The following is a 21,214-nucleotide window of genomic DNA, read 5'->3' on the forward strand; positions in this document are numbered from 1 at the left end:
CATGGCCTGGCCTGGGCACCCCGGTGGGGTTGAGGACCCACCCGGCTGTCCACCTGTGACCTGTTGTCGTCATTACAGGGGTCACCGGTCTCCAGGAAGACCTCTCCCCACTGAGCATCCGGGCTCCTAGGCAGGACCCCGCCCCCAGCTCTCCGCCCCTTTGCCTCTGGGGTCCTCTGAGAGACCTTCCTTAGCCACCCCCAAGACGCCCCGTGGGGTGAGCTGAGCACCTCCTGAGACCCGTGAGACTCCCATGAGGAAAGAACAGGGCAGAGGCCTGGGAGGGCCCTGGAGCTGCCACCTCCCCCTGGTGGCTGAGCGATGGCCAGCTGGGCAGCTGGGGGCAGCGGGGGCAGCTGGTGCAGGCCCCTCCCCTCTCGTTCACGCCCGGCCGGAGCCTGTCAGTATTGGGCCACACATGGACCGTCCCCCTGGCCCTAGAAACACAGAGGGACATTCTGCAGCCAGGGCCACAGTGTCCAGCTGGGCACGGCCTGAGCTGCCTCCCCCAGTGCCCCATGTGGCAATCAGCAGGAGAGAGGCCACCTGCAGACAAGGAACCTCGAGAAACTTCTTGAGACGGGAAGTGGAGCTGCCCCAGCAGGACGGCCCGGGTGTCAGCAAGGCAAGGGCAGAATGGGACAGGCCAGAGTGGCCCGCAGTGACCTCCCCTCTGCTGTGAGGGAGACAGCATTCTGAATAGTCAGGGCAGGACAGCAGGCATGAACAGGCACCGTCTGGGCAGCGCCTCCGACATGTCCCCTATTCCAGACCTTAGAACCCCAGAGGGAGGCGCCTCCTTTCCGGGGGCCCGCCTGCCACCCCGGCTCTCTAGAATTAACAGGGAGAGAAGTGTGCCTGTCAGCTCCGCCTGCCTCCCTTACAAACAGAAATAGAAAAGAAAGAAAAGCCAGACATTTGAGGACAGTGTCTACTGGGAAGTACCAAGACCAGACAAACAAAAAAGAACCAGAAAGGGAAGAGAGAAAATACAGAAAGCAAAAGATTCTCCTCTCCCCAAAACCCACTTGATCCCTAAAGCAGAACAGGATGCTCCGAAACAAGAACAGGAGGCACTTGAAGAATAGTAGAGATGGCTTGGAAATTAAAAACATGACTGCTGAAATTCAAAACGATTAAAAAAAAAAACAGAGAGTGCATGCGTGTTGCAATTCAGAGAACTGTACCTACCAGTAACAAAGACAGGTAGAAAAAAGGAAAGAACTTATAAGATGGACCAAAGGCCCAACATTTGACTACTGGGACCGGGGGTGGGGGTGGGGTCCACGATGAGCAGCTGTAAGAAGAAATTTTATTCAAGAAACTCGAGCCTCAGGGTGGAAGACGCCCACCAAGTGCTAGGGAAACACTCTCAGTCATCATGAACTCCCAGAGCCGTGGGGGGCAGAGAGGGCCCCAGGACGGCCTGGCCTTGCACGGAGAGGACCACCAGGCCAGCCTCGCATTCCCGGGGGGAGATGCCTCGGACCTGATTCTCTCCCCAGCCCAGTGTGCAGCAGGCGTGAGGTCAGTTAGACGACTCCAGACCTGTGACTCCCAGGTGACAGTCCAAAGCTCAGCAGCGAAAACCACCGTGATTTAGCCTGGGGCTCAGTGGCGTGTGGTCTGAGACTTGGCTGGCCCTGGGGCTGGCTCTCTAGGGGTCTCACAGGGCTGCGTCCCCCATCTTCAGGCAGCTGGGTCATGGGATGGGATGACCTCTCATCTTGCGGCCCAGCGTGGGCCTCCCCCTCAGACGGGCCCCCAGAGCCTCGAGAGAGGTGGAGGCCCAAGGCCCAGGCGTCTTGCAAACCTCTGCCCGAGACAGCTCAGTAGCAGCCCACAGCCAGAGTGGCTCCAAGGCTGGCCCAGAGCCCCTGGTGCAGAGGGACCCGCCTCTGGCGAGGAGCCAAAGTCACATGCAGAGACCAAGGACATCAGAGGGAGGCCGGGTGTTGCCACCACACCAGGGCTGAGCCAGCTTCCTGAGGGGGTGCTTCCGAGAGCAAGTGAGAGAGCTGAGACAGAGGAGGACACGGGCCGAGAGGGGGCGGTGGGACCCGAGGCGTGGTGGCATGTCGGAAAGAAGGAAGGAGAACCAGACCAGGGAACTGAGTCTGGCCCCACCATCAAGTGCCCTGCAGTCACCAAAAGCCCCCCAAAGTGGTGAAGAGCAAGCTGGAACCTGGTGCCTCCGGGAACAAGCACGTGGCCTTCGGCAAGGAACTAAAGGTCTTCGTGCCTCGGTTTCCCCACCCACAAACAGAGGATAATAATGGCAATTCAATAAATAGCTAAAAAATAATTTTAAAAAAATCTCAAAGATACAGTAGGTTAAAAAAAAAAAAGCCGGGCTGCAGGGTGATCTGGCCTGTGTGTTGGGCAGGGGGACCGGGCTGCGCAGGGGTGGGCGGACCACACAGGAGGGGCTCGCAGAGTGCTCGTGGCAGGGACCAGAGATGGGGCTGGGAGAGACGCTCACCCGGGCACCACCTTTGTTCTTTGATTGTTTTTTGCACCCTGAGTGTGTGTGTGTTTTACATTTTAAGAAAAATAGCCACTGGCAGAGGTGGGGGGGGAGCAGAGGGAGGAGACCAGGTGGGGCGACCTCAGGACTAGAGCTGGTGGGAGGGGCCAGCACCCGGCTCTGGCCACAGCCCAGCCCATTGTGACCTCCCTGGCTGCACCCGCCTTTGTGACGGTAGCCTGGGGCAGCCTGGGAGCCAGAGGGACCTCAGAGTGTCCTCAGTAGGAAGGTGGCAGGTCGGGCCAGGCCAGAGCCTGCACCTGGGGTCAGGAAGGGGTCGCAGGGAGGGATGGAGGGGCCGAAAACCCTGGGCCCCTGCGGCCATTCCCACCCCCCATGTCCCCCAGCCCCAGCCCCAGCCTCAAGCAGCCATGGAGGATGCCTGGACCAGCCCTGCCAGGGATTTGTAAGGTGGCCCTGCCTGGTCCCCCTCACCTCCGATCACTCAGTGGAGTCCGACAGGCCTTTCCCAGCCCCAGGGACAGGGGGTGGGGGGCCCAGGGTCAGGGGTGAGTCTCCTGGGATCTTCCTCTCCTGCGAAGAGGGAGAGATGCCACAGCAGAGAGCAAGAGACCCTGCGGGGCTGAGACAAGAAGTGGGGGCAGGGCTGGGGTGGGGCTGGTCGCCGCACCCAGGCCGAGAGCAGGGGGCTCCCAGGCAGGGTCCCTCCCCCAGCTCGGGGCCCACACCCTGCCCATGCCCGCCCCTGACGCCAGGGGCTGGGGCTCCAGCCTCGCCCAGGGCAGCCCCCTCCCCGCTCCAGTGCCGGCCACTGGAGTCTGCAGAACAGTCCTTTCTGCAGCTGGAGCAGGAGAACCACAGCCTGGTGAGCTGCGGCCTGGGCAGCGGGCTGCGCCCTCCTCGGGGGAGCGCCTGTGACAGGCGTCCCCTCTCTGTCTCTCGCCCCCAGAAAAGGCAGAACCAGGACCTTCGGGAGCAGCTGGGGGCCCTCCTGGGGCCAGGGCCGCAGTTCCTTCCCCTGTGTCCTGAGCACTCCAGCTGCACAGCCCTGGCCTGGGTGAGTGCTGCATGGTGGGCCGGGGGCGTGGCCCTGGGGCCCCATGCAGCACACCCCCATTAGTCCATGGCCACTGAACTGGGGGCTCTCCCGTAGCCCCCGGAGCCAGCCGGCACCCAGCCTCTGGAGGAGCGGGCCCCTCTGCAGCTGCTGCGGCAGGAACTATGCCAAGGGCACGAGGCCTCCGTGCAGCAGTCCAGGGTGGGCCTGGGGCAGGGGCTGCGGGGGCGGGGCCTCCGTGCAGCAGTCCCGGGTGGGCCTGGAGGAGGGGCTGGCCACCTGCTGTCCCTCCCCCAGCACGAGCTGCAGCAGATCCGACTGTCCTTTGAGAGGAAGAAGACGGCCATCACTGAGGTGCCCAGCCGGCCGGGGTGGGAGGGGTGCCAGGGGCCCTCCTGGTGGGCTCTGCTCCGAAGGCGTGACCCTGCCTCCCCGGCCCCAGGTGTGGGACGGCGTGGCCGAGGTGCACATGGCCCTGAACAACCAGGCCACCGGGCTTCTGGTAGGTCTCCTACAGGCAACCCCCGGGAGACGAAGGGTGAGGGTGAGAGGCGGGGAGAGCGACAGGGGTGGGGGGCCTACCTTGCCTACCTCCTCTGCCCCCCAGAACCTCAAGAAGGACATCCGGGCCGTGCTGGACCAGATGGAGGACATTCAGCTGGAGATTCTGGGGTGACGCGGGGGGCCCGGACGGGAAGGTGTCCTGGTCGGGGTGGGCTGGACCCACCCTTGAGCCCCAGCTCTGTGGCACCAAACCAGTGGGTGGTGCCAGGCTGGGGCAGTTGGGGGGTCCTGACGGTGTGGCCCCCCAGGGAGCGGGCCCAGTGCCGCGCCCAGGCCAGGAAGGAGCAGCAGATGGCGTGCATGGCGGTGAGCCCCACTCAGCACCCCTCCCAGCGTGGGCATGGCCCCCACGGTCCTGCTGGGGGAGGGGGAGAAATAGGCTCAGGCTGGGGCTGGGGGGCGGCGGTCCCAGGGGACGGAGACCAGGGCCATCCTGGAAGTGGCTTCAGGAGCCTCTTGGGGGAGGTGGGGTGCGGCTAGGGGGTCCCTGTCCGTCACAGGTCCCCTGACCCAGGGACCTGGCCTCAGCCCGGCCTCGGAGCAGGCTCTGACCTGGCCCCTCCCCGACAGAAAGGGAGGCCACAGCTGGGATGTTCCGAGGGCCTCACGGGCCAGCTCTGGTAGGTCACTGAGCGGGCAGAGCCCACCCCCGGGCCGTCCCCACGGGCACCCCCTGCCCCTGACCGCCGCTGCCCACAGGCTGCTGGCCCTGAGGCTGCTGCTGGGTGCCCTGCTGGCCTGCGCCGCCGCCTACGTGTATGTGGTGGACCCCGCGCCCTTCGAGGGGCTGGTGCCGCCCCTGCTGAGCCGCGCCGCCGTCTGGAAGCTCCGGGGCTTGTTGGGCCCCTTCCTGCGCCTCGAGGTGGACGACTTCCTGCCCTTTTAGGCGGGAGGCCCAGTGGCCCCAGCGAGAAGGAGGCCTGGTGGCCCGCGCTGCCCCAGGTGCCCGGTGGCTGCGGCAGCCCCAGCCTGCGGCACTGCCACGCACAGTCCCCACCAGGAGCTGCGGAGAAGGGTGGAGGCGGGGTCTGTCCTGAGGGCTGGGCCTGCAGCTGGACATAGAGTCATGACACTCGTGGTCTGAGAACTTGTTTCCATGGAAACAGAGGGGCGCTGTGGGGGGGGTTGACGCCTTCCCAGGCACCTGGTGGATCTGGCAGTGGGGGTCCCTCCACAGGGTACCAAGCCCTGGGGGTATCGCAGGAGGGTCTCCACTGCGGCTACTGCAGTGAGGTCCCCTGGGCTAGGCCCCCGCCAAGGACTTCAGAGGTCAGGTTCTCAGCCCCGAACTGCTCAAGCCCCTCATGGAACCCCTGTCCCCATCTGGCCACCACCCCCACCCTGTCCCACCCTCTCCCAGCCCCTCCCCAGCCCCTCCTGTAGCTCCTGTCCCTGCACAGCCACCGCCCCTCCACCCCGTTTCCCTCCCCTCCCCAGCCCAGGCTCCTGGCGGCGCCCAAGGCTCAGGCGAGGAGACCACACTGGTAGACAGCTGTGGAGGTAAACACCAAAAATTTTATTTGGGGAATTGAGTTGGGGGTGGTACCCTTTAGAACAATAGAGAATAGTCTTGTGGATTTCTTGTCCCAAAATGGGAGAAATAGAGCCCTGCCCAGAGTGGACAGGGACCCTGTGCGGAAGGACTGGCCGGGACACCACCCTGCCCTGCCCAGGGCATCCAGGCCGAGCTGGCCTGGGGGCTGCAGGGCTGTGGGCTGCGTGCAGACCCTCTGGGCTCCCAGATGCATCATCTCTGGGTGTGGGTGGCCCAGGGGGCTGGGGCAGAGCTGGCCAGGAGGACTTGGCGGGCAGGCAAGGGGGTCAGCGGCTCACCAGGCTGGTGGCTACAGGAAGTTAAGGCATCTGTTCATGTGCTGGGGACGGGGTGGGGGGAGTGCAGTGACCTGCAGGTGCAACCTGAGACCCCCCCCAGCCCAACCCACAGAGGCCTGAGCCCCCTGGGGAGGAAGTGGCTTAGTCTAAAGTGCTTGTTGGGCAGGGAGGCTGGGGTGGAGGTTCTGCTGGTCACAGCAGCTCCAGGGCCGCCCTCTTGGGGTGTGGGACCCCCTGCAGCAGGTTGGGGACTTCCTGAGGTCACATGGACACAGGTCATGGGCCCGGGCAGGCTGGGAATCAGTCAAGATGTGGCTGGTAGAGAAGAGACCCCCAGCCCACACCCAGCCCCGCCCCAGGGTCCACGGCAGCCTGGCCTCCTGGGTCCCCAGCCGGGCCATCTACTTGGCGTCCTGCTAGGGGCCCGAGAGGCTGGGGAAAAGGCTGGATGCGGCCAAGTGCAGGCGGCACATGGCCCCGCGTGGGGGTGCCCCGGCAGCCGGGCTCCAGGGGGCCCGCAGTGGCGGGCGGTCCTCAGGGCGGCCAAGGTGGCACAGGTGCAGCCCGGGGGGCACCCTGGGCGGGCCTCGCCGCCCCCATCCACGGCTGCAGGTGCCGATCCGCCCCCTGCGGGCCGCGGCGACAGTGAGAAAGAAGCAGAAAGGTGGAGGTCAGCTTGGAGCACCTCCCTCCGAGTCCCAAGCCCCCAAGCCCCGCACGCCTTGCAGCCCCTCAGCCCTGAAAATGTGGATTCCCGACACTCCCCGGGCCTGGCGCTGGCGTCCGGCAGGCAGGAGAGTTCCCGCAAGGGCAGCGGCCGGCCGGTGCCGGTGCACCCACCCCATCTCCCCCACGCTCCTGGGTTCCCGGGTTCCCTGGGGGCAGCGCAGCCCCACCGTCTCCCAGACACTCTGTTACTGCCAGGAATGCCGCGGACCCAGCTGAGACGCTCAGGCTTGCCAGGCTAAAGACCCATCAGCAAACCCCGCCTCCCGGGCCTCTGGCGCACCCAGGTGGGCAAACGCCCAGAGGCACCTGCAGACCCTGTGCACAGCAGCCAGCCGGGCCACCCCAGCCCAGGCCTGTGCAGCAACAGCCCTGGCCGTGCCCAAGGAAAGAATCAAAATGACTCTTTTTGGTTTTTTTTAATAAAATTATAGATATATAGATGTAGATATAAAAACATAAAACAGACACAACGCAAGCGGACGCTGTCGTGTGCTTACTCTCAGGTCCCTGACGCCAGGGGATGCACTGACCCTTCCCCGATGTGCTTTCCATGCGGCACATGCCGCCGCCGGGCCGGGGCCGGGGGCTGGCATACCAGGGGCAGGGACTCTCCAGCCTGGCAGGGAGGGCCTGAGGGCCAGGGCAAGGGCTGCAGGTGCCACCCGCCCCTGTGGCAGCATCACCCACACCCGCTCCGGCCTGCCCTCTGTCGCCTCCACAAGAGCATAAAGCAGAGGTTAAGGCTTCAATGAAAGGGACAGCGGCGGCTGGAGCGCTGACACGTCGGACACAGCATGGCAGCTCGGCACACAGACATGGGGACATGAGCCCACTGGCCGGGCGAGACGGGACACACAGAGCTGGGACCCCTGCCACAGCTGGCTGGCTGTCCGTCTGTCCACCCGTCTGTCACAACCCAGAGTAGACGGGGCTGGACTTCCTGCAGAAGCACCAGCCCTGCCAAGCTACAAGCTTCCAGGGGGCCCGTGAAAGGCAACGGATTAGGAGGAGCCTCGAGGGGACCTTCCGTCCCAGAGCCCGCAGGCTGCGCCAGGAGGGTGGCGGGGGCCCTGGGCACCTCTGTGTGCCTCTGGGCCTCAGGGACCCGTCTGTAAGGGGAATGGCTGGGGCCGTGGGCTGCTGTGGGCTGGCCTGGCTACAGCCGGGGGGCACACAGCTGACAGGGCCCAGCGACACAGGCCCGCAGCCCTGGGCCCAGCCTGGGCCAGGGTCCTGCGTGCCCCAGGGGCAGACACGTGGAGGGGCAGGCGGAAGGCTTGGGGCAAGCTGTGGAGGCGTGGCGCTCGCTCCTGCTGATGCCTCCACACGGGCCGAGGTGGCCTCCTGTCCCTGGGGCACAGAGGTCGGTGGGGGGAGGGCTGCTGGGGGCCCTGGTCCCCATGGTGCCACGGCCGACGGGTGGTGGTCAGTCCTCACACCGAGATCTCGTACGTGGTCCCACCCACGCCGGACACCTTCTTAACCAGCGTGTGCCGGGTGGGGCTGGCGGAGGGCCCTGGGGGGCCAGAGACAGGCCCCAGCCGGGCCACGCCCGGGGACTGCCCGTTAAGCTTACTTGGGGGGGTCTTCAGCTGAGGGTGGTCCCTGCATCAAAACAAGCACATACACGCACGCACAGAGTGAACACGGGGCCACGCAGACCACACGGGGACAGGACGGCAGAGGCAACAGGACAGAGACGACGCAGATGGGACTGGAGCCTCGGCTGGCGCAGCTCCGTGTCGTGGGGCCCAGGCAAGCCCTGCCCTCCCCTCTGAGCTTGGAGTGTCTGGCCTGGAGAGCGAGTAGGGGTGCAGAGCCTGCCCGGGGAGGGGCTGAGCCGTCACAGATCAGACAGACATGGTCGCAACTGCCACCGGCCTCCCAGTCCCTCAGTCCCCTCAGCCGGCTCTGGCTTAGCCACTAGACTGAAAGCCCTGGGCCCCATCACACCTTGTCCTGGTCCCTGGGTGGGGAGCCCGGTGGTGACCCTGCCTGGCATCCCCTCGGCTCCCGCCTGGGGAGCCCCTCACCCCCAGCTGCTGTCTGTGCTTCATTGCATAGCTGCCACCCTCTGGATCTCGGGCTCTCACCCACGGTGGCAGCCCCTTTGTGGCCAAGTGGCCCAGGCAGGGGTCTCCCCCAGGGACCTCGTCTGCCAACAGGAAATAACGGAGCCTGTGCTGGGGCTGCAGGGCCCAGAGGGGCGGATGCTGTGAAGGCCCCATGTTCTCCGTCACGGGGCCTGAACCAGCCTGCCCTCCCTGGGCCTTGGTTTCCCCATCTATGAGCAGGGAAGCCCCTGCCTCTGGAGGGGGCCCCAGTGGGGACCAGGGCGTGGCACAGAGGGCGGCATGTTTTGCTACAAGGTGCTGCCCGTGGCCTCAGAAATGCAGCACAGACCCAGGGAGAATCCTGCGTGGACAGGCACAGTGGCCAGGAAGGACAGAGCCACAGCCAGAGGAGGCCTGAGCTGCCATGTGGCACCAGCCCCAAAGGAGGCAGCCCCGAGCAACACCCCCGCCCCCGTGCAGTGTCTGTGCTGGCCCTGGGAGAATGAGACATTGGGCTCAGCACGCAAATCCTCCTGTCCCGTCCCCAGAGTGTGCCAGAGTGTCCCTGGAGCAGGGCCACCTGCACACAGGCCAGCCAGGGGCCTCACAGCAGGATGAGGCCCACCCTCCCTGCCCTGTCCCTGGAGCCAACCACAGGCCTCTCGGATGACCCGAGTCTAGCCAAAAATGGCCCTGAAGGCGGCTGAGTGACTGCCCTGCGCCAGGAAGCCCACCCGCACCTCCAGGCACCCACCTCTGCACGGCCAGTGAGGGCGGCGGCTCTGGGAGGTCCGTGTGGATGAAGGCGACGGCTTTGGGGCCCGAGAAGGAGGGTGAGCAGGGAGTGCCAGGTGGGGAAGGCAGACCCTGGCGCCCAGGCGACCTGTGTGAGCCACTGCCAGGCCGGGTCACCACGGCGTTGTTGTTGGCCTGGTCGGCTTGCAAGGAGGAGGAGGACGTCCGCGGTGCCCGGCTCACAGAGCTGGACAGCGAGGACAGCGACGTCTGCAGGGCAGGGTTGCGGGCGCCCCCGAAGCCGGGCCCAGCCACGAGGTCATCCCTGGAGCCGTAGTGCAGCACAGGGCCCCGGGGGCCCTCGGACAGCACGCTGGCCTGCTGCAGGCTGTAGGAGCTGGGCGCGTCGTACACGCCCGAGTCGCCGAAGAGTGAGTCAGCCTGGGAGCGCAGCAGCCGCTCGCGCTCCTCCCTGTCCTTGCGCTCCTGGATGGACGCCATGATGGTCCTGGACAGGTTGTCGTAGCGCACGGGCGAAGGCTCCCGTGGCCGGGGGCCCAGCACGGGGCTGAAGCTGCGGGGTGGGGGCCGTGGCGGGTCGCCCGCCGCCCCAGGGTGCAGGTAGGGCGAGCGGTAGCTGGCCACACCGACCGAGGGGTGGGCCGGGCAGGCGTGGCCGCCGGGCGAGCCGGGGTTGAGCAGGCTGTCGTAGGAGAGGCTGCCGTTGCGGTTGGGCAGTGCGTGGGGGGCGAAGATGCTGCGGTGGGGCGTGGGCGGCCCACCCTCGGAGCGCAGGGGCTGCAAGGCCACGTGGTCCCCGCCCCTCCGGCCTGCGGCCTTGAGGCTCAGGGAGCGCAACGCACCCGAGAAGGCATCAGAGGCGCTGAGTGGCGGGGACGGTGGGTAGGCCGCGTGGAGGCCGCCGGGCCCGTAGTCAGGAAGGTCGAGGCTGGGCTCAGACACAAAGTCCAGGCTGTGGATGCTGTCGTCCCCCAGGGTCAGGGAGTCGGGGCCTGGGACCTGTGGGGAGAGCAGCAGTCTCAGCACTGCCAAGCCACCACCCTGCCTGTAGACGCCTGAAACGCGTGCCCACGGGAGGCTGCAATCCCAGGGACATTACCTCAGCAGCAGGTGCAACCCACACGCCATTCAAAATGCTCCGTGTCTGGCCACACCCACCTCCCCGAGCCCGCCCACCTCAGAGGGAAGCCAGGACAGAGTGGAGCAGCATGGTGGCCCCAGATAGAGTCCCCCAAGGGAAGGCCTCGCAGGCCTGCTGCTGTCCACATTCAGGTGGGGAGGGAGCCACATGGGCAACACCCAGGACAGCACCATGGCCCCAAGGACTGACCCTTGAGGAGCCCTAACAATGGCATGATGACCTCGGGCCCTGTCCCCAAGCACCCCATAGCTGTGGGGTGAGGGAGCTGCAGCACGTAGCCAGAGCTGGGTGCTGCAAACACCCAGGGCTGTGCCCGCAGAGCCCACTCAGCCCCAGGGGCCCCCCAAGGCAGCCACAGGGAGAAGAGACCTCTTCCAGCATCTGTAATTGGGGCATGTGGGCTTGGGATGGAGACAGAAGCCTCAGGAACCTCAAAACCCAAAGGGGATGGGGGCAAAAGTGGCCTCAGCGCACTTGGCCAAGCAGACCAATTCCTCCATGGATCCAGGAGAGCCTCAGGAGGGAGGTGACTGTGGGGACCCCCAAGCAGGACTGACCCTCCTGGGTGTAAGGGCCACCACATAGCTGTCAGGCTCAGACCCTCACCCAAGCAGGCCCAGACTCACTGCCCACCCAGTGTCCCCAGAGGAAGGGTGGGGCAGGACATGGGCCCCGAGGGGAGGGGTCCCCAGGGTGGGGCCTGGCCACAGGCCTGCCTCTCACAGTAGTCCTGAAGAAGGGACGGTGCCCTGGGAACACCCAGGGTTCTGGACCATTCTGCAGGCTCTCCAGCACTGCTGGCCACACCACAGTGACCACAGGGTCCTCATACAACTCAGGGAGGATGAATGTACTTTCTCGAGCAAATCTCAAATTCCTCTGAAGCCTTGTGTGGGCCTCAGAGTGGGCCTAGGTGGAATTCCAGGCATCCAGCACACACTGCTCCCCGGGGGCGGCTGCCTACTGGGCTAGGGCAGTGCCAGCCAAGGGCAGATGCTAGGCCAGGCCCGTCTGTGCCAGCCCCTCCAGGGACACCCCATCCGGCTTGCCTCCAAGGGCCCCCACAGTTCCCCAGGTTGGGGGGGGCCTCTGGGAGCACAGCCTAGATAAAGCAGGGCCTCCATGGCTGGGGCTCTGGGACAGGGCCTAGATAGGGCAGAGCACCTGTGGACGGAGCCTACATAGGGCAGGGCCTAGATAGAGTGGAGCATCTGTGGGTGGGGCCTAGATAGGGTGGAGCATCTGTGGGCGTGGCCTAGATAGGGTGGAGCATCTGTGGGCGTGGCCTAGATAGGGTGGAGCATCTGTGGGCGGGGCCTAGATAGGGTGGAGCATCTGTGGGCGGGGCCTACATAGGGCGGAGCATCTGTGGGCGGGGCCCACGTAGGGCAGGGCCAGGCCTCCTCACCTGCTCACCCGGCCCGCAGAAGGGTGACTTGGGCCCCGTGGAGAAGGCCGGCCGGAACTTGTACATGGCAGGTGTCGGGGGGCTGGTCCTCTGCACTGACAGGGCGCTCTCTGAGGCGGCGGACAACTGTCAGCCTAGGGCTGCGTCCGGGTTAGTCCATTCCCCCCAACCCCGCGCCCGTCCGGCTTCCCCCACCTCACCAGCACTGCCTGGGCGCGGTGTCTGCAGGTCGCTGCCGAACGTGCCGGCGTCTATCTTGGGGGGCAGCGGCGGCCCCAGGTCCAGCGGCTTCTCGTCCAGCCGGTCCAGACTGCCCTTGGACTGGGAGGGGGCGAGTCAGTGGTGGGCAGGGCTTGGATGAGGGGCGGGGGGGTTAACTAGGGATTCCTTCCTGCCGCCCTGAGACCTAGACCCTTCCCCAGAATCCACCCTTCGAGGCCCCTCCAGCCTGTCAGCATCCCCCCCTCTATAAGGGCCTGCCTTCCCCACCACCCTCATCCCAGCCCTGCTCCCCACCTTGCTGCGGCCCAGGCCAGCCTTCAGCCCATTGTCACTGAGCTTGACCTTGAGCGGTGCAGCTCGTTCCAGGAGCTCAGGCCGAAGGAAGGGTGGCTTCAGGCTCATGGCAAGTGGCAGCCGGGGTGGCTCCACTACGTATCTGCACCAGGGCAGAAGGGTCAGTGGCCGGGCCACCTGCCGTGAACACACAAAGGCAGGGCCCGCCCCACCTGGCAGGAGCTGAAATGGGCCAGGCTGAGGAACTGGGGCTGCCCACCCATCCCCGGCAGAGACCCCTGTGCCACCCTGCCCCCAGGCCTCACCGGGGCGCCAGGGGGCTGCACAGCACGTGCTCCACGTTCCCACAGCAGCCTCGGGTGAAGGGGTTCACGCCCCCCGCGGAACTTCCCCGTCACCTGTGGACATGGGACCCTCAGCCAGCCTGGCCACCCAGGCACAAGGAGGGCGGCTGGGGCTCCTGAGAAGCTGATCCTTGTGGGAGGTGCTTGAGCAGAGCCAGCCCAGGGGTGCCCCTCACTCAGGTCACCCTGGCCTGGCCCTGAGTCACCAGTGGCTAGTGTCCACGGGCAGGGAGTGTGCAGGGGGCCAGGGCAGATTGTAGAGCCCCTCCCACCACAGCTGCACAAGCCACCTTGGGTAAGGGTTTCCCCAACACTGTTCCCAAGCAGCCGCAGCCCTCTCAGCCCACTGAGGAACACCCCCGTCCCCCAGCAGGGTCTGCACCTGCTCGTTGGTGGTGCGCCCGCGAGTGACCAGCACCACGTGGAAGCCAGTTAGGCCGATGACAGGGATGAAGAAGAGGCCGGCCACACACATGACAGCCATGCTAGCCTGTTAAGGCCAATGGCACAGGCGAGGACACAGGAGACCCCCTCACAGTGGCTCAGGGCAGGTGCCTTGGACAAACACCTACCCCTGCCCACCTGGGGATGGTGACCCACCCGCTGGGGATCCCTGGGCAGCCGTCCAACCCCTGTGAGCCTCAATTTCCCCTGTAAATTCCCCACCCACACTGCCTTTGTGACCAGGCACATGGGGACCAAGGATACGTGATGGTCGTGTGAGCAGCACCCAGCCCCTCCGCGTGGTTCAGCACGTAGACCAGGCCAAAGGCCACGACGCCCACCATGTGTGCACTGAGCGACAGCAGGAACAGGAAGAAGTAGCGGTAGTTGCGGCGCCCAATGCAGTTGTTGACCCAGGGGCAGTGGTGGTCGAAGTCCTGAGCAAGAGCAGCGCGTCAGAACGCGGGGCAGGCAGGGATGCGGTGTGGGGCTGGGGGGAGTGCAGGGCAGCGGGTTGGTCACCTCTACGCAGTTGTCACAGACACTGCAGTGGGAACAGCGCGGTGGGCGGTAGAAGTGGCAGGTGGCACACCACTTCATGCGGACCTGGATGCCTCGCACATCCACATTTTTGTATAGCGGGGCTCGGAAGTCATCCTCCTTGTCCTCGTCCTCGTCCGCTGCAGACCAGGGGCCAGGCAGAAGGTGACTTTCCCAGCAGGAGAGTGCCTCCCCAATCTCTGTGCAGCCCACTCACTGGGAACCCCCAAGGTGTTCCCCATCAGCCACTCACACTGTAGCAAAAGTGAACAAATGAGCTGCCCCAGCACAGGGCCCTACCTCGGGGGAAGACGCCAGGGTCCATGAAGGTGGCCATGCTGAAGTTGGCCAGGACAAACAGGAAGATGATGCCATTGTAGACAGGAACAGCTGGGGACACAGCTCGTGTCAACCACGGGCACCTGCAGTGGGCAGCAGGGCGAGAGTAGGGTCTGAGCTGTGGAGGGTGTGGGAGCATGTGTGCAGGCTGGGCCTGCAGGGCCACCACCAGGGCTTGGCTGGCATCGGGGAGGGCGGCGCAGGCCCATCAGGAGATCTCGGCCACGTCGAGCCTCTGCTCAACTTCCAGGGCCCCTGCGCGTCCTGCATGGCGTGTAGACCCCCCCAGCGCCAGCTCTGACCCAGCACCCCTCAGGGCGGCTGTCTGGAACACAACTCACCACGGAGGGAACCGAGGCTCAGAGGCCACGGGCTTGGGGTCACACCATCTAAGAGGGGTGCCCAGAGCCAGGGCACATACACCCATCCTGCCCAGCCAACTCTCTGGGCTCCCCTGCCCCGGGGGCGGGGCACAGACTGGGGGTAGGGGCACGGAATGGGAAACACGCCTGCAGTGCCTGTGTGCTGTGGCAGACAGAGGACACAACCTACCGGGCAGCTTGGGCCAGCCCAGGCCTCACCCAGACCTGTCCCCAGCCCAGCAAGGCCCCGTCACCAGGGAGATCTGGGGGTGTGAGGAGCCCCAATCCTGTGTCAGTGAATGCATGGGGGCTGTCCTCTGGCTCTTCCTGGAGGGGCACACCCCCATCCTGCCAGCCCCTCCGTTTAGTGAGTTTGTCACCTTACTGCCCAGATGGCAGCACAGAACACTCCAGGGACTGGAGACACACACACACCCCCACCCTGCCCCATCTCACCACCCCTCAGCATCTGGTTCCAAGGCCGCCTCCTCTCCTGAGAAGCCTTCCAGGAGTCCCCTCCACAGCCTCTCTGTATGGGGCTCACACACCTCCCTGAAAAGTGCCTTCCTTAGCCCTCACGGGGCCTGGCCAGGCCCCTCCCAGGAGGCCCACCAGTCCCTGGGCCAGGCAGCCCACAACAGGGCCCTGAACACGCCCACTGGGCTCCCAGGAAGTCCCTCGGCCCTCAGACTCCCCGTCTGTGCCCTGGGCCCCAAACCTGGCTCCTGGGACATGCGGCAGAGCACACAGAGATTAGCGTCCCTCCTCGCACCCAGGCTGTCTGTGGAGTTGGGGCGAGGGGCCGCCAGCAGGGGACAGGGCCCACGCGCTGCCCACCACCCAGTGCACGCGGCCACGCTGCTGCACCCACACCAGCCCTGGCTGGGAGCCGGCCCCGCCGCCCCGGCAACCACCTCCACGGCAGCAGAACTTTGCTATTTTTAGTGGAAAGTGAGAGGCTATTTAAAGATTCCGCTTCCCACGGCAGCAGCCCTCAGCAGGGCCAGAAGCCGCGTGTTACCCTGCCTCTCGTCCAGAGCCGGCCCATGGAGGTGGATGCCCGGCATGAGGACACGGGCTGCAGCCGCGTGGCCCCTTCTGCCGGGAGGGCCTTCCCCATTCTCGCCCCTTGGCCTGGCTTGCAGCCTTCCCTCCGCCCTCCCAGCCCTTCCTGGCATACAGGCCGCACTCAAAACGTGTGTGTGGCCTCCAAATCCACACTGTCAGCAAGGACAGTGGGACCCTAAGGCGTGGCCAGCACAGCAAGGCGGGACATGGGCAGGTGACAGAGCAGCCCGGCCCTCCAGGCAGAGGAGGGGCCCGCGGAGCTGCCCTGGCACCTCCTGGGGAGGGCTGTGCAAATGAAAATGCGGCCCCTTATTTAAAAAGTATTAGGAATTTCAAGACATTGATAACAGAGCATTAAACCAAGTGCAGGCCCCATGGTGCCTGTGGAGCCAGCCTGCTCTGGGAGAGGAAGGGGCCCGGGCCGGCAAGGACGGGGCATACAGAGGGCGGGCCCGGGGCCACCCCTACCCTGCATGGTGCACATGTGCTTGGCCTGCCAGGCCAGGAGGAGGGAGGACGTCCATCCTCCCCGGGTTACAAACGAGGAGCTGAGCACAGAGGCCTTGGGGCTGGTCCGTGTCTGCGCTGGGCTTCTAGCCCGCCCTGGCCCTGTGCAGGGGGAGGCAGGGCCTGAACCCCCACACTGACCAGAGCTCCCCGCCGGCCAAGGCAGGCTATACTGCTGTGTCCTCCCTGAGCCTCAATTTCCCTCCTACTAAGTGGGCTGGACAGCGGCCTGAGTGAGATGTCCCTGGGGGTGCCAGGGGGCTATAGCTGCACATCAACAGGGCCACCTTTGCAAATGTGCGCTGTGACCAGACAGTGCTGCACTGAGGTGCTGGCAGCTCCCACCTGGCGTGGGCACCACCCACCCGCATGCCTGTGACAGCCTGTCTGGGGCCTCAGCCAGTGTCAGGGAGGCCTGGGGGCCTGAGCCACTGCCTCCGTCTCTGCTCCCCGGGCTTGAGGCAGGCCCAGGATCGGCCCTTGCCCTCTGCTCTCCCCCAGGCACTGCCGTGGGGACCCCGAGGCCTGGACCCCGGCTGACGGGGACTGGCCCACAGGCCAGCCTGCCAGGGTCCGGGACTCAGGAGACACATGGCTCGGGGGAGGAGGTGACGAGCACACACAGGCACGTGCACAGACACAAGCGCGTGTGCACCTAGGCACACAACCTGCTCTCATGCACAGAAGGCGCACACACACCCCATCACATCCACACGTAACACACGTGTACACACATGAACACTACCTACAAAGACACACACGCTTGTGCACACGTGTGAACACAGATGCACTTGCATGTCCATTCACTCAGAGGTGTGTACATACACACATGTGAACGCACATTCGCACACACACCTCTCCCCCCATGCCCCAGCCTTGGCCAGACCCTCGCTCTGGGCCTCCCTCCCAGAGGGTGGACAGGACAAGTGTGAGGACACACGGGGACGTGAGAGGATACTCGAGGAGGACAGGAAGGATACTCGGGGGTGCTCGAGGACGCACACACTCTCATGGGCGGGCCTAGCAGGCAGCAGTGCTCGGTCCACACTTGTGCCCGTCCGTCCTGGGGCTGGAGAGGCTCCTCTGCCAGTGGGGACGCCACCCCACTCCCGCCCAGGCCAACGGTCCAACGGTGAGCACAAGGCTGCCCTGCCGGGAGGGTCGGACAGACATTGCGGGCTTTGGGCCTCTGGGCCAGAGAGGGGCATCTGGCCCCTCCCGGCTGGCGCTGGCCTGGGGGCCCCAGCCCTCCTCCAGGGCCACAGGCCGGGACATGCGCCTCCACTGTGGGCCCCACCCGGGCTGAGGCCCAGAGTCCCGCCGGGGCTGGCAGGGAGACGCCGCCCAGGGGGGGTGGCTTCAGGGCAGAATGTCCGCCACGGCTAAATGTGGAATGGAAAATTTTAACTCAGACGTTTTCATTTAAATCAGGTTCTTCATTAGCGCCATTTGTGTCTGAGGGGAGCACTCACCCACGGGGTGCCGGGACCGGCGGGGCAGAAGCCATCTGCCCTGCTCAGGCCAGGTGGCCTTGGCCTCCTGGTACCTGCACCCACCTATCTGATCCCTACAGACACCTAGGCAGATGTGGAAACTGAGGCTCAGGGGCCAGGGTACGCCAGGCCACACACAGTGAGTCTCAGCAGGGAGCTCACATGGAACTTCCACCCCCGGCTGCCCCACCCCATGAGGCCCTGGTCCATCAGTCTGGGCCCACTGAGGCTGGGCTGGTCACGGCCTGGGCTGCCCGCTGTCCTGGGCTGGGCCCTATCCAAGGTGAGACGGAAAGAGAGCCCAGCCCAGCCCCAGGTGCTGGTGGCTCATCAAGCAGCCCCAGCCCTCCAACGTTCACAACGTCCCTGTCATCCTGCAATGTGGCTCTGGGGGGCAGAGAGGGGAGGGGTGGGGGCCGAGGCCTGGGCTGGGGGGTCTTCAGACCCCCCCAGCATCTGACCCAGCCTAGAGCTGTACCATAGTGTGAAGGATTTCTGGGGCCCAGCAGGACACAAACCCCACCAGGAAACCAGGGAGGCTTCTAGGAGGAGCAGGGCCTCTGAGAGCCTGCCCGGCAGCACACACTCCATCTGCAGGGGTTCCCCAGGTCCAGGCACCCTTCCTTGCCCTGGCCTCTCCTGGAGAGATGTCTGAAGGTCCTGCTGCGCTCACCCCTGGTGAGCTGGCTGAGGAAGGGGGTCCGGGTTTCTTCGGCCTCCAGCCCCAGGCCCTGTGTGACAGCGTTGCCCTCTGCTGCCTGGCCAAGTGCAGAGAGGGGACTCAGGGGGCACTCAGTCTGAGGCATACCCAGAGGAGACGGGAACCCCCTGTGGAGCCGCCAGTGGAAAGGTGGGGAGGGCACAGGAACAGCCTGGTCCCCTCCCTGGGCACATGTCCCAGCCCACAGGGCAGAAGGGTGGGCACTGGGTGGATAAGAGGCCTGCCCCGGGCAGGGGACCAGCCTGGCACAGCCACCCCGACCTGCCTGGGCCCGTGCCCACCCAGGAATCGGCACAGCTGCTGTGGGTGGCGTCAACAGGCCTGGGCCCCGGGAGACACCCTTTCTCTGGAACCAAGAGGTCTTGGAGGAGCCTGGCAGAGCCAGGGTGGGGCAGGCCAGGGTCCAGGGAGTGTGGCCTCGGCGTCGGGGTGCAGGAGAGGCTCCTGAGCCTCAGCAGATGGCCACCGCACATCAGACCCGGGCGAGCAGCACCCCTGAGCTCCCATCCTGTTGCAGAGACACATGGCACGTCCCGGTACAGGGCCAGCCCAGGTCAGGGTGGGCCACAAGTGGGGCGGGGTGAGGGCACGGCCCATGCTGCCTCCAGACAAAGACCCACACTGGAGAGCCCGTGTCCCTGAACCCCAGGGCCGAGAACAGAGGAAGAAGGCAGGGCGCTCGGCACAGGACGGGCAGCTGAAGTACCAAACGGGCCACGTGCGCAGGAACAGCCGTGTCAAGAGCCCTCTGAAATCACACACGAGTGAACTAGCAGCCGCGCCTACAGCCAGGCCCAGGTGCCACGCAGCAACGTCTGGCGCAGAGGAGAGGAGAGGGGGGTGTCAGGACGGATTTCAGTTTCTTTAAAATTTTTTTCTCTGCATTTCACAAGTTCTCCATAGAGACCACACGTTACTTTTAAAGTCACAAGAAGGACACTGAGTTGCACAAGGAAGTGAGAAACCTGCCACAGAGGCCCCTAAGGACAAGGATGGGCTGGGCCCATCCCTCCAGAAGCCTCAGTGGGGTCTGTCCCCCTGGGCCAGGCACCCTAGGCCACCCACCACCCTCCCCCTCTCTGCCCTCCCCCAGCAGCATCTGAGTGACAAAAACACACCGGCTCGCCCAAGCCAGAAATAAGCCCATCCACACAGGCCTTTTTTAAACGTGTTCTTGGCAGCCTGCAGTGCCCACCCAGCCCCAGCCTCCAGGTAGGAGCTCTCCCGCCTCCACTGGCGCCCAGGCGGACTAGCTGTGCACATGGCGGCCAGCCTCACTCTCAGGAAGGTGAAAGGCACCAGGCAGCTCCTGCCCACCCCACTCCCACTGCACACATTCGGGGCCAGGCCACCTCTGAGCAGGTAGCCACTGCTTGGGCCACCCAGGCTGTGCCATGGCCACGGACTTATGGAAGAGAGTAGGTAGTTGAAGGTCCAGAAACTGAAGCCTGGAGCCCCCCACCTCTCCTTGTGCCTGAAGGAGCCCTGGGGTGACCCCACGGCATGGAGGGAGGTGGGGCTGTCAGCGCGCCACTCTGGTCTGCCAGCCAGCCTGTGTCTTCGGAGAGGAAGTTGAGGCCAGAGGGGCCAAGTGTCTGCCGGCCTGGGTGCTCCCTCCTCGAAGGTGGAGGCCTGGCCCCAAGGGTCCTGGTGCCCATCCTGGCCAGGCCACAGAGGTGCTGTGCCAACACGGGTCTCTGGGTGTGGCCTGGCCTGGACGCTCCAGCGGCAACAACCACCGGGCCTTCCGAGGGAGGCCAAGGGCCAGGCGGGGGTCACCAGCGGCAGTGAGGCAGGCATGTGGCAACAGGGCCAGACCACACCTACGGAGGAACAACTTGGCTCTGGCCAGGGACAGGCAGCCGGGAGGGCACCCAAGAAGCGCCCACGGCTGTCTGCAGGGAGGGCGAGCAGTTACGGGCATCCCACGTCCCCGCTCGCGCCCATGGGGTGGGAAGGCTGCAGCCACAGCCTGGGCAGCCTGGCCTACCGCCCTGGCAGGCCGATGCTCCCACCCGGGGCCTGCCCGGCACACTCTGAGGTGCCAGCCAGCGCCAGCGTCCCCACACGGGACTCACCTGTCACTGGTCCTCCGGGACGCGCGCACCGCCTTCGACTCCCAGCCCAGGGTGCGGCTCACGTAGCCCGCAGCCGGCGCCCCGCCTGCCCCACCCCTGCCCCGGCCCGGCCCACCCGCCGCTGCCCTCGCTGCCCTGCGCCGCCGGTGCCCGGACGCGGCGCTGACTCACGTGAACACGAAGAACAGGGTGCTGGAGCCGACCAGCAGCGCGGCGGCCGTGGCCACCGGGATGTACTTGGCGGGTTTGAGGCGCGTCCCGGGGCTGCGGGGCATCCTGGGCGCCGCGCCGCCTCATCCCTCCCCGGGGCCGGGCGGGCGGAGCCGGCCGGGGTCGGGCCGGGGTCGGGCGGGCGGGTTGGACGCGGCGCAGGACCCGCGGCGGCGGCGGCGGCGGCAGCGGCGGCGGCGGAGGAGGAAATCCCACCCCACGGGCCGCGGCGGCGGCGCGCTGATGTCAGCGCGCCCCTTAAGGTGGACTGGACGGCCCGGGCCGCGGCGGGCGGGCGGGGCCGCACGTGGGCGGGGCGTCGGGGGCGGGGCGTCGGGGACGGGGCGGGCCGGGCCGACCCCTTCCTGGCGGCCCGCCCGCCGGCCCCGGGGAGCGCGGGCTCGCTCGCGTGCTCAGCTTTCCGAGGCTGCCCAGCCGCACCCTTGCGGCCTTGCCGGCGAGGGGGACCCCACGGCAAGGACCAGACCCCGGTCCTGGCCCGCAGGCCCCGACGCGGCGGCGTGCCTCCTGGACCTATTTTATTTTTCCTACGCACCTCCGG

General features: G+C 66.0%; 2 protein-coding genes across 2 annotated transcripts; one reads left to right on the plus strand and one right to left on the minus strand.

Moving 5' to 3' along the window:
- The first annotated feature begins 2,778 nt into the window (after positions 1 to 2,778).
- On the plus strand, positions 2,779 to 5,453 carry CCDC188 (coiled-coil domain containing 188). Its single transcript, XM_045534340.1, has 9 exons — positions 2,779 to 3,353; positions 3,438 to 3,545; positions 3,642 to 3,746; positions 3,843 to 3,899; positions 3,988 to 4,047; positions 4,153 to 4,217; positions 4,358 to 4,415; positions 4,680 to 4,729; positions 4,809 to 5,453. The coding sequence occupies exons 1-9, from the start codon at positions 2,817 to 2,819 to the stop codon at positions 4,993 to 4,995; spliced, it is 1,227 nt and encodes a 408-aa protein (XP_045390296.1). The 5' UTR covers positions 2,779 to 2,816; the 3' UTR covers positions 4,996 to 5,453.
- A 1,619-nt stretch (positions 5,454 to 7,072) lies between these two features.
- Positions 7,073 to 20,817, minus strand: ZDHHC8 (zinc finger DHHC-type palmitoyltransferase 8). Its single transcript, XM_045534704.1, is given in 12 exon segments — positions 7,073 to 8,276; positions 9,480 to 10,480; positions 12,031 to 12,140; positions 12,231 to 12,351; positions 12,547 to 12,688; positions 12,852 to 12,925; positions 12,927 to 12,944; positions 13,273 to 13,375; positions 13,599 to 13,771; positions 13,857 to 14,014; positions 14,175 to 14,296; positions 20,614 to 20,817. Coding segments are annotated over 12 exon segments (2,298 nt in total). The 5' UTR covers positions 20,718 to 20,817; the 3' UTR covers positions 7,073 to 8,104.
- Between the last annotated feature and the right edge of the window lie 397 nt (positions 20,818 to 21,214).

This window comes from Lemur catta, chromosome 21 (genome assembly GCF_020740605.2).
Source record: "Lemur catta isolate mLemCat1 chromosome 21, mLemCat1.pri, whole genome shotgun sequence".
In the NCBI taxonomy this organism is placed as follows: domain Eukaryota; kingdom Metazoa; phylum Chordata; class Mammalia; order Primates; family Lemuridae; genus Lemur; species Lemur catta.

Coding starts and splice junctions, on each gene's coding strand:
- CCDC188 (XM_045534340.1), top strand. CDS start 2,817: ATGGAGGGGCCGAAAACCCTGGGCCCCTGCGGCCATTCCCACCCCCCA. Junction 4,416..4,679: donor AGCAGATGGCGTGCATGGCG/GTGAGCCCCACT, acceptor CCTCCCCGACAG/AAAGGGAGGCCACAGCTGGG. Junction 4,730..4,808: donor GGCCTCACGGGCCAGCTCTG/GTAGGTCACTGA, acceptor CGCTGCCCACAG/GCTGCTGGCCCTGAGGCTGC.